This window comes from Dromiciops gliroides, chromosome 3 (assembly GCF_019393635.1).
Source record: "Dromiciops gliroides isolate mDroGli1 chromosome 3, mDroGli1.pri, whole genome shotgun sequence".
Taxonomy (NCBI): Eukaryota; Metazoa; Chordata; class Mammalia; order Microbiotheria; family Microbiotheriidae; genus Dromiciops; species Dromiciops gliroides.
This window is the reverse complement of record NC_057863.1, coordinates 653,454,063-653,466,455: the sequence shown is the minus strand read 5'-3', so window position 1 is coordinate 653,466,455 and position 12,393 is coordinate 653,454,063. Positions and strand designations below refer to the sequence as shown.

The following is a 12,393-nucleotide window of genomic DNA, read 5'->3' as shown; positions in this document are numbered from 1 at the left end:
CCATTCTTCATAACCTAAGATCCTGTTAGTTGCCTGGTCCCCATTAGATGCTGCTTAGGCTCCATTTCAAATAAAGGCTGGGTCTGGTGAGACTGAGTTGGCTCAAAGATGTCACTGTGATACACACTGTTGCAGGTGCAATTTGATACTTTTCACAATCAGGGGCCAAACATATTGCCATTAAAAGCGCTTCTATAATACAATCTTGCATGTGCTCCTTCCACACACCGCCCACTTTTCTTCCCCCCTCCAGGGGAAAAAATCAATTCCACCTGTGAGTGGCCTCAGTTACTCAGTAATGCACTTCATTACTTTGGAATTGTGCATTCTTCTTTCAGCATCTTCTTTCCCAGGAGTGTTAAATTTTAAGGCCCTGCCCAAAGAGAAGGTCCCAAGGCATCTAGGAAGTCCCCAGTGAACTTTACAGATGAAGAGGATTTTATAAGGTCTTTTGTACCATTCTCAAACAGTAAACTATTCTTCTCATTCATTTCTTTTTTTTCCTTTTTCTTTCTTTCTTTCTGCGGGGCAATGAGGGTTAAGTGACTTGCCCAGGGTCACACAGCTAGTAAGTGTTAAGTGTCTTAGGTCGGATTTGAACTCAGGTCCTCCTGCATCCAGGGCCAGTACTCTATCCACTGAGCCACCTAGCTGCCCCTCTTCTTATTCATTTCAAAGAAAAGTACACCCAATTAAATACCTAACAAGTTTTTCAACATAGAACCCACATTTTCTAACAACTTAATTCATCATTTCATAGCATTCAGATCAAAAGAGGAGTTAATCTTCTAAGTATACAATTTGATGATCCTCTCTGAATCATCTTCCAAATTAATCAGCATTTTTATAGAATAATTTCCCCCAAATCACAATAAAAGCAAAATGAGAAGCATTTTACATAAACAAAATTACATTTAATACGTGAAATAAAACTTATTGCCAGTCAAGTGACATCAATTTTGTGGAATGCATTTCTGAATTATCTTGCATTGAAAATCTTCAATTTGACACTCTATACCCTAGCTTTTTAAACTGTGGGACACAACCCCATATGGAGTTGCATAACTGAACGTGGTGGTTGAGAAAAATTTGACCACAGTAAAAAGTTATGTACACCTATTTTATATATCTATATACCCCGGGTGGGGTAAAAATATCTGGCAAAAAGGGGTTGGGAGTGGGAAAAGTTTAAGAAGCCCTCCTCTATACTGATTGCATTCAGAGCCCAGTATATAGTGCTTTTGATCCAATTACTCTTTTAATTCTTATTCTTCCAGTTTCTCTATTGCCACAATGATAAATTTTAGGTGTATTTTGAATTAATTAATTAATCTGCCTCTCCACCTGAGGTCAAATATCAGAATTATCTTTTTTCTTTTCAGAATTATCTTAATAAGGGAACACATCTGACTCCAAAAGAAAGCATATTCTTATTTACTTCTGCACAAACAAACCAATTAAAGTAAGATTTACATTACAAATTATCCAGAATCTCAGTTTTCCCCAGGACCACTTACTGCCAGCATCTCCAAATGGGGTTTACTGCTGCTTTCCCTGGGTTTACTTCACTTCCCCAGGCAGTTTCTACTCAGAGAGAGGAGGGTCTGAGTCTCAGAGCGGGACTGGGGGTGGGAATGGAGCTATGAGGGCATAGGAGCTGTCTAGAGTAACTAGCCTGGAGTGGGGGGTCAGGGTGGCCCAGGTGGAGTGTGAGTGAGCCCTGGGGGAGAGGTTGGCAGCCTAGGAGGAGGCCAGGGTAAGAAGGGTCAGTCCCTTGGCCATGGAATTGCAGGGGATGGAGGCCAGGGCTAGGGCCAGGAAGGAAGGCAGGGGGGCTGCTAGGTGGCGCAGTGGATAGAGCACTGGCCCTGGAGTCAGGAGGACCTGAGTTCAAATCCAGCCTCAGACACTTAACACTTACTAGCTATGTGACCCTGGGCAAGTCACTTAACCCCAATTGCCTCATCAAAAAAAAAGAAAAAAAAGAAAGGAAGGCAGGGCCCTGGGGTCCTGGCCCTGACTATCATTGAAGAAAAAGACATATGCTGGGGCCTCAGGGAATAGGCAAGGAGGGTCTCTTGGCACTGGGAGGACCCTCCCAGAGAGGACTGGTCCCACTAAGGCCCCCACCACCTCTTCTGCTTCCTAAGTGGCCCACCTGTTTTGGGCAGATTCTGCCTTGGGGTCTCCTTTCTGGCTGGGGACAAAGCAGCCCTGGGAGCCAAGATCACTGTGTCCTGGCAATGCCAGGTTCCCAGGGCCTGAGGGTGGGGCTCTAGAACCTGGGAGGAACTGGCCAGAGCAGATTGGCTGGAAGCTGGAGCTCTGGGGGCTGAGATGCCCCTTTCTGTTAGGAGCAAGCCTAGTAGTGCTGAGCCAGAACCCTGCCCAGCTCCCTGCTTCTGCTTGGCTGCCCTTTCCACTAGGCCTCAGTCTCCCCATCTGAGCTCTGGGTGAGCACCCTCCAGGGACACCAGGAGCACCCTTGCCTCCCTGACCTGGCACTCCCGGCCCCTGCTGCTTGTCCTGGGGCTTCATCCCCTGCTTTTCCAATGGGTCCTGCAGCTGACCTTCAGATGTCACCCAGAGCCTCAGTGGGAGGGAGAGCTCTGATTCAGGAGCCCTATGTGGGGTGTGAACCCCCTTCCTGCCCCTTGGGTCTCTGGGACTGTGGGTGAGGGGAGTGGGACAGAAGAGAAGGAATAAGAGGGTGGAGAGTGTATGTTTGCTGTGTTCAGCCTGATTCCCTCCCCTTGTGGCTGGAGTCAGGAGCCTTGTAACCCCTCTGGAACCTCACCCTCTAAATCCTTGTAGGGCAGCCCCCCACGTGGGGAGTGAAGGAAAAGCCGCCTCCCCCTCTGGGATCCTGCTCAGCCTGAAGAGGATCAAGACCTGGGCCAAGCAGGAGCCTGAGGGAATGGCCCCTGGACCCCAGAGACCCCCAGGGCAGGTGAGTGCAGGTTGTTTCTTAGATATAGAAAATTGTCTGTGAAACTGCCAAACCCTCTTTCCTAATTATTGTTCCTTTCAAATCTGTCTGTGTGGAGAGATAGACAGACAGACACATGATAGAAGACAGTAGTAACAACAATGCCCTGCTCTCTTGTGGTTTTTTTTGGTCACACAGCTAGTAAGTGTTAAGTGTCTGAGGCTGGATTTGAACTCAGGTCCTCCTGACTTCAGGGCCAGTGCTCTGTCCACTGCGCCACCTAACTGCCCCTGTGTGTTTTTTTTAATTAATAAAGTATTTTATTTTTTTCCCGTCACATGTAAAAATAGTTCTCAACTTTTGTTTATATAGGCTTTCCAATTTCAGATTTTTCTCCCTCCCTCCCCCCTGCCCTAGACAGCAGGTAATCTGATATAGGTTTTATATATATACACACACACACACACACACACACAATAACATTAATCCTATTTCTGCATTAGTCATGTTATAAGAGAAAAATCAGAGCAATGATGAGAAACCTCAAAATAGAAAAAACAACAGCACCAGAAACAAAAGAAATAGTATGGTTCATTCAGCATCTATACTCCATAGTTCTTTTTTTTTTTTCCTTGGATTTGGAGATCCTCTTCTATCATGAGTTCCGTGGAACTCTTCTGTGCCATTGCATTGGTGAGAAGAATATAGTCCATCACAGTAGGTCAACACTCAATGTTGATGATACTGTGTACAATGTTCTTCTGGTTCTGCTCATCTCACTCATCATCAGCCCATGCAAAACCTTCCAGGTTTCTCTGAACTCCCCCTGCTCATCGTTTCTTACAGCATAATAGTATTCCATTGTATTCATATACCACAACTTGTCCAGCCATTCCCCAATTGATGGGCACCCCCTCAACTTCCAATTCCTTGCCACCACATAAAGAGCAGCTATAAATATTTTTGTACATGTGGGTCCCTTTCCCCTTTCCATGATTTCTTTGGGAAAAAGACCCAAAAGTTCTTCTGTGTTTTGACCTGTTTAATTAGCTCTTTTCCTTCGCTAGCAGTACCTTACCCCTGGCATCCTCTACCCCTTGCTGCCCTCAGGGTTTTGATTTTTAAGTTCTCCCTCTTTACACCCGACTGTCCAAGAAACGTCCCTGCCTTGAAGGAGCTCCCAGTCTAATGTGGAGACAGCATGTAAGCAGCTGTGCCCATAAAAACTATAGACAGTTGTTGAATATTAAAATATAGTTTTTGTATCTCCCTGTCTCTTCCAAATAGATCAGATAAATAATGTTTAATCTCTCCTACAAAATTAATAAACAGATCAGAACAATTATAATAGCTTATACTATCTCCTACTAACTAGATCAGAGAACATGATAGCCATGCCTGTCCTCTGTGAGAACCAGGGGTCCCGTCCTCTGACAAGAAAGCATGAGATGACCTTTTGTGAGGTTTCTAAGGTGGAATTGACGTCCAGGAAGTTTATGGACCGCCTTTAAGTCATGTCAATCAATGGACTTGAATGCAACTAGCCAGTTAGCTTGGAGCTGTGTGTGGGGACCCTCTCCTTCCTGTTCCACAGAGCTTCCAAACGAACTGACAGGGATTAAGTCTCTTTGGAAGCCTGAGTGGCTAGGAGAAGGAACTTTTTTTTCTCTCTCTCTAGTGTAGACATGAGCTAGGATTTTTGCATTCTTTCAAAGACATGTGCTCTCTATTTTCTAACTTCTAATATATTTTAATAAATGCTTACAATCCTGAACTATTGCTGAATTTATAAGTAAATCCTAGTTAGTTCCCCCCCCCACAATGGGGGTGGGGCAGGTAAGGACACACACATTATATTTTAAATGTCACACTTCCTATGAAACATATCAGAGACAGGCAGAAAAAAACACAATATCAATTTAATATTTTGTCCCAAGAAGAAATATAACACAACATGATCATGTGGAGACTCCCCTCCTAAGAGAGAAGCTCAGGGGACTCCCCATTTCTGAGGGTATATATGGTTTTATTCCACTGATTATAGGGTGCTGTCAGTTTCAATAGTATGATACAGAAATCAACCCAGAAGCAAAAAGCAGTTTAACAATTGCAGTTATAACAAGTATGGAGGAAATACAGAAGCATCGTGATAAGATTATAGAACTCCAAAAAAGGGTTTGGCAAAGATGAGGATGCCCAGATGGTACCGTGAGATAGAGACTTACTATCCTGAGGGAAAAGAAGTCACTAGGTAGGATCCTTTATTTGCCAGCTCTCTGGGTTCAGTTTGGAGTTCAGTTGAAGGACATTTTGTTCCTGTTAACCCAGGGTTTCATAAAAAATACTTTTGGATAATAAAGTATCTCCATCAAATCCAGGTGATACATGTATTCATATTAACAATCTTACTTGTTGGTTAAGGGGTCAGTCTCACTGACCCCTTTAGACCAAGGAGCTTCTGTTTGGAACCTATCTTTTATAGGAACAACATTTAATCAAGGTGAGGAGTCAGGGAGATAACAGAATGATAGGAAGGCCTGGAAGTCCTGAAAAATCTGGCAAAGGCATGGAAATTCACTGTGAGGGATCCCTGGCACAGGGGTATTGTTCCATAAACCAGAGTGGGATGTCCAGGCTTCTGTCTGAGCCAGAAGGAGGATAGATTTAGGAAGCTTGTAGCCTTTTCAACTAGGGGTCTGAGCGGGTGTGGGGTCACATGAGAGGGACTGATCATTGTCAAATGGGGGCACAGAGCTGGCCACAAAGAAAGCCCCCACAAATACCAAAATCAATTCTACCTGTAGTAGAATTCAAAACCCTAGGGTAATCTGATGAGGTATCCACTTTGTTGGATAGGACACAGAGAAAGGTACAGAGTCCTTGGGATGCTGGGTATCCTCAGCCCTCGTCCAGAATCTTGGAGTGCCCTCTCCTCCAGGTGTCATCTACTTATTGTCCTTGGGGTCCCGGGGTTGTGGTCTGCAGCAGCTGTCCTCTGCTTAGGTTTTGGATGAACGAGAAAAAATGATTTTCACTGGACCAGGCAGTCCAAACCAGTTCAACAGTCCTTTTCAAAGTGTGAGATATGTAGCCAGGACTCAGTTCTCAGGAGCAGTCTTAAAAGAGTCTTTATGGACAAGTCTTTTTGTATAGTTCAGTTACTGTCTCTCTGCTGATCACTAGGCATCAAGACAATTGATTGCATTCTAGAATCCTACATTGATAGTGACTATAAGAGAGTTAACTTAAACACTTAGAAAAAGATTGACAGTTAACCATATATCCCTCCCTAAGAGAATTTCACATTCTCCCTTAAATTAAAATTAATAACTTCACTTGTAGTAAAGGCTTAGGATAACGTTTAATTAGTTTCAGAACAGTGTATGTCAAATAAGTTGTCGGGGCAGCTAGGTGGCACAGTGGATAGAGCACCGGCCCTGGAGTCAGGAGTACCTGAGTTCAAACCCGGCCTCAGACACTTAACACTTACTAGCTGTGTGACCATGGGCAAGTCACTTAACCCCAATTGCCTCACTTAAAAAAAAAAAGTTGACCATGTTTGTATTATAGGACATGCTTCACAGACAGGTATTATTTCCACATTACATAATAAACTTAAAGTCAATCTCTCCATAGGTATAACAAAATATTCTGTAAGTTATCCCCTCTAAAAAAAACTGGTTGCATAAAAATTCTTTTCTTCAAAACAAGCTTGAGATATTTCTGATTCACTTTTTAAATGCTTAACCAATAACAGAGAGATGGCAAAGCTAGATGCTGTAACGGGCTAAAATTCTAGCTAGTCTATCTAAAATATCCAATGAGTGGTCACCAATAAATTATAAGCTTTAGCAAGAGTTAGACTTTTTAAAAAATTTTAGTGAGGCAATTGGGGTTAAGTGACTTGCCCAGGGTCACACAGCTAGTAAGTGTTGTGTCTGAGGCTGAATTTGAACTCAGGTACTCCTGACTCCAGGGTCAGTGCTCTATCCCCTGCACCACCCAGCTGCCCCAAGAGTTAGATTTTTAAACATTTATTAAGGAGAATAAGAATTTGGTGAAAAGAAAGAGAAAGGCCTAGATTCATCTATCTATTAAAGGGAGAGCACATTTTTAGCTCCCTTCTCCACCCAAGTCCTGAGGAAAGAGAGTGAGAGAGCCAGCCTCGCCCCCTCTTCCTCCCACAAGCATCACTTCCTGACGCCAAAGAAAAGCTGCATGGCTTTGCCCTCAGAGGCCTTCTCCTCATAGTGGAGCTTTCCTACAGTAAGTCTCCAGCAGGTGGTGTCATTCCAATCATTACAATGCCTATGAACTTTAGTTGTTTAGATTCTAAAAGGGACTAGAGTTTCTAAGCCAAATAGCTTGACTCTTATACCTGCATCTCACCCAGATATTACAGTATTAACCTAGGGATGAAGAGCCAATATTGTGTTCATGCTGATCAAGTGACATAATTATAGGAATTTGCCATAAAAGAAGGGAGGCAAAGCTCTCAGGGAATAATATTTTCCTCAAACTCCATGTCCACTCCAGGCAGATGTTCTGCAGATAGCCAGGTGTCTTGAATCAGGCTCAAAGTCAGCAAAGTCAGCTAGGTGAGAGAGTTTACATTCCATGTGTAATATTTGGGGAAACTGAGTAAGGAGACGCCTACCTCAGCCTTTGCCAAAAAGTTGGTCTCCTAGCCTTCCCCAAGAGAACTCCACCAGCAGTACATACATGTAAAAACCTCATAGGTGCCATCATGGGTCATATGGCTCTACATTCCTTGGTGGTCATAACTGGAGTCAGACTCAGAATAATAATAGTTAATAGCCCCATAATGTCTTAAATAGCAAGTTCCAATAATCAGTAGTAAAAACGAACTCACTTCTCAAGGATCACATACCCCATGTAGCAAGCATTAACTATGCTTGTGCCCATGTTAAATTGATGCTTTTCATCCCTGAGTTAACACTACACAAATGAATCTGCCTTGAGATGCTCCATAACAAACAATGGTTGAAATGAGGGTAAACAATCCCAAATTGCATACTGGGAACAGACTAGAAGATGTCCCACTCAACCACAGAGGGTACTGCCCTCAAAATTCCTTTAAATCTTTGAGATGACTGAACTACTCTACAGGTGTTCCTATACATGTTCTAATTCCAAATAACAATCATAGGTAAAGTCCTATTTCCTATTAAGGTGATATAAGACAGTTCATAAGTTACCAATGTTTACTAGTATATCTTTATTTTTTATTTTATTTTTAAAATTTTTTTAGTATAGTATATTTTATACATATAAAATTCAGACACTAATTTAACTATTGCTTAATACCAATAAATTCAGGTCAAAACATCAAGATCTTTCTCACAGCTTGCTAGTTATTTAGATACTTTAGTATTAGTTTAATAAGCAATTAATTCAATATTGCAATAACAACCTTCCACATTCTCTACCCTGGTAGAAATTGCTTTTTCACCATAGCTGATACAATTGTTTACCAAATTATACACTATAAGAAAATTTTAGAAACGCATAATACCTTAAAACATTAGGAATTTATATATATACACATATACATGCATATATATATATATTTAAAGCTTGAAATGAACCCAATTAATTACCAATCATCAGGTGTTATTAATTTAATTACATGTTCTTTTGCTCTATACTTTACACAGAGAATCATTAATATCATGCTAAGTACTTTACCATCATGTGATCCTCACGACCCTGGGAGGGAAGCTCTATTACAGAAAAGTAAACTGAGACAGACAGAACTTTTCTTGGGGTCACAAGGCTAATACATTTCTTAATACCAATCTTTTTACTGTTAAGTCCTAATTTACCATAATAATCCTGATATAAGAGCACACATTCAGACCATGTTATTTCTGTGATGTTTAAAATCTAAATTGTGGTTGCCTTAAATCAGAAGCTTCAGCTCCAGTCTAGCCTAGAGTTCCAGCCTGGTTGGGTTCTTCCTGAAGTCCTCCGCCATGAGCCTGCTTTAATCAGGAACCCACTAGCAAGCTGTTTGTGGAAGCTTTTTATAGATCTGGAACAGAGGCAGTTCTTACACACTGCTTCAAGGTGATTGGTTGGCTGGCATCATCCAAATCCATTGGCTTTGAAGGTGTTCTCAAATTGAGTTCACAGTCTAGCTTCTGAGAACAATACCTTCTTTTTTTTTCTTTTTTTTTTTCCAGGGCAATGAGGGTTAAGTGACTTGCCCAGGGTCACACAGCTAGTTAAGTGTCAATTGTCTAAGGCTGGATTTGAATTCAGGTCCTCCTGAATCCAAGGCCAGTGCTTTATCCACTGCGCCACCTAGCTTCGAACAATACCTTCTTAAGGGATAGCCAGGTGTGATTACAATCCAATTAATCTGAAGTAGGCTTAATCAGCAGTCAATCACTCTCACTTGATTCAATCAGTATAGATTAATCTCCAGGTGGGTCTTTGACTATCTGCTAAATCCCATTATTTCATCACATTTCTTTTAGGGCAGATTTTGGTTTAAATCAAATCAACTATGGATTTATAACTTCTAATGGTAACATTTTAATTCTATGACCTAGTACTCTGCATTTATAAAAGAAAATTTATCATTTATAAATTCATATGATACCTTTGTGAAAGATATATAGTGGCCATTGATTCCCCTTCTAACCTCCACCCCTACATTCAAAACTGATCAGATAACAAGTTTGTTTGTTTGTTTGTTTTTTAGGCAATTGGAGTTAAGTGACTTGCCCAGGGTCACACAGCTAATAAGTGTTAAGTGTCTGAGGCCAAATTTGAACTCAGGTACTCTTGACTCCAAGGCTGGTGCTCTATCTACTGTGTCACCTAGCTGCCCCAGATAACAAGTTAAAGTTAAAATGTGCTGGCTTTTTTTTTTCTTTTCCTTACAGCCATTTTCCTGTCCCAAGGCTTTTGTGGCCTGCAGATAAAGAATTTGGCTGAACAGTGACAGGGTATGGCCCATTTTCACTTTGGATAGCACAAAGAAATATTTCAGATTCCATACAATAAGCACATTAACCAATAACCAATATTTTTACCATATCAAATACTTATAAAACATTAGATTTCATGTCTTTCTAGAGATTTATCCTAAAAGGTGGCTAGACTCAATTAAGTAGATGGTTGTCTAACCTTACTAGTTGGACACTGAAGACAGAATTTGAAAGTAAGGCTTAAGACAGTATGCCTCAATGGTTAGAGACTGGTTTTTGTTTTTGTTTTTTTTTCTTTTCTTTTCTTTTTCTTTTTCTAGCTTTTAACAAAACCAAGTCAGTGTACTTTGCTGAGAATCTGATTGGATTTTTAAAGCCTTAAAATACAGTTGAGGATATTCTAAAAGGTTCTTACTATGCCCACTTCACAAAAAAACCCATTATTACAGTCAATTAAATTCATAACTCCCCCCAAAATGTAAAGAATTTAAAGAATCCATATTCTGACAATATCTCTAATATAATTAACTATTAAATTGTTGGGCACTTTTCCTTTACATATCACAAATAACATAACTGAGGTAACAGCTTAAATTATACAAATTTCTTGATACTGCAGGAAATTGAAATCAGAATTGATTCAATTACACCTGGATCTATTTTCCAAATGATATTATATAGAACCTCAATTGTTAATTTCATTTTAGTATTAAATCACTCAAGAACCATTTATCCCAAGCATTTCATATTTTCCTGTGTTTTTCTATTTGTTTAAGCTATTCCACTACAAAAGATTTTTTTTTTAAATGGTGGTGTATAACAGATTTTACTTGACTTTAGTTTGTATGACTCCCCAAATTTCTTAACTAGATGGCCCAATCAAGTTCACTGGCCTTTTTGAGGATTTTCTTGCTGACACAAACTCTTTCTTTGTTGGTGAGCCTGTCAGATTTTAAAAAACAATAGCAAAATTTTTAACATTCTATAGTCACCGAAATGACAATTTTCTTTTTCTTTCTTTCTTTTTTTCGAGTTGGAAAACTTCTTAAATTAGTATTTTAATGCCACATTCAGCTGTCTAATTAGTTTTCAAGATACTGTTAGAGCAACAAGTTTCTTTCTGCCCTTCCCCTACTTCCTTAACCTGGTCGCAGCATGGGGGTAGTTTTATCAAACAATTAAACAACTATCCTTCTAAATTCCATGCACAAAATGACATTTTCAGCAGACACTTGTACACACAATTCCACATCATTCATACAGAGACACAACACACAATATCAGCTACAGACACATGAAACACAGAAGCTTCCTTTCTCAGTTCTTTTTCCATCCCCCACTGACATTCCCATGTCAGGGAGGAACAGAAATGAGAGAGAAGAGGAAAGAGGAAAAAGAAAACTTTCTTTTTAGCTTTTCCTGACTTAACCTAATTTAGACCCGTCAAAGGAGCTCCATGAGGACAATTTAGTTCGTCATGATCTTTAGTTAATTCTAATCATTTAAACAATATTTGTGCACTTCAAAAAAAAATGTTTCTTAACCATTTGCAATGCAACAGATCTATAAGGGGGACTTGGCCAGATTAAATTAATTGAAATGTACATGCGCAAACTGAGGAATTCCTACCTTTTAGAAATAGCTTGTGATGACTTTTGAGCGCTTCAGTTTCAGACAAGAACTCATACTAATAGTGAGAATTCGAGGTTTCAGTTGGAAGCTAGAAAGGAATATTCACTTTACAAGTCAGAGTCCGAAGTTTATTCCAAAGAAAGATGCACAGATCAGCCAAACACCTTTGAAAAGAATGTTTCAAAGTTATTGTTAAGGGGAAATGGTGTGTGTGGGTCCTTAGGATTTCCTCTGTAAAGAATTGCACTCTCAGGGCAGCTAGGTGGTACAGTGGATAAAGCACTGGCCCTGGATTCAGGAGGACCTGAGTTCAAATCCTGTCTCAGACACTTGATACTTACTAGCTGTGTGACCCTGGGTGAGTCACTTTATTCCAATTGCCTCACCAAAAAAAAAAAAAAAAAAGAATTGCATTCTCACACATGTCCTGATTAGATATAAAAGAACAGTTTTATTCAGCACCAGAGAACCTGGCCAGGAGCAAAGTTTAGAACTTTTTTCTCCCTGACCACACTGGGGACAACCCTTTTATAGGGCTGAGATGGCTTAATCACCCCAGTGAGGGTGAAATGTTGCTTATTGGGCGGGGGGGGGGGGGGGGGGGGGTTGGAGGCATTCTGGTGAGGGGCAGTTGCTCTGTCCCCTCACGCCTCTTTGGCAGCAGCCTCCCCTGATAGGGTTATCTCCTCAAGGGGGCGCAGGGTGGGGGGGATGGGGAGACTGGCATGAAGGCTGGTGGTCCTGGAGTTACCTCAGTCCCAAGTGCCACTTAGCTCCCTCGCATCTTTTAGGCGTGTCTCAAGGAGAAAATTCCCAGGAGACTTCTGAGATAGCCCCTAACAGTTATCATATCCTTCTAAAAGCCCCTGGGGC

The 12,393-nt window shown here is 41.0% G+C and overlaps 1 protein-coding gene across 2 annotated transcripts in view; it reads left to right on the top strand.

Annotated features, from left to right (window-relative positions):
- The window catches only part of LOC122746099 (zinc finger protein 260-like), a 176,379-nt gene that overhangs the window by 16,911 nt on the left and 147,075 nt on the right, over positions 1–12,393 (top strand). For both annotated transcript variants that reach the window (XM_043991559.1, XM_043991564.1), the window contains exon 2: positions 2,815–2,950. In XM_043991559.1, coding sequence (XP_043847494.1) covers positions 2,815–2,950 — 136 coding nt within the window. The remainder of the gene's footprint in view (positions 1–2,814; positions 2,951–12,393) is intronic.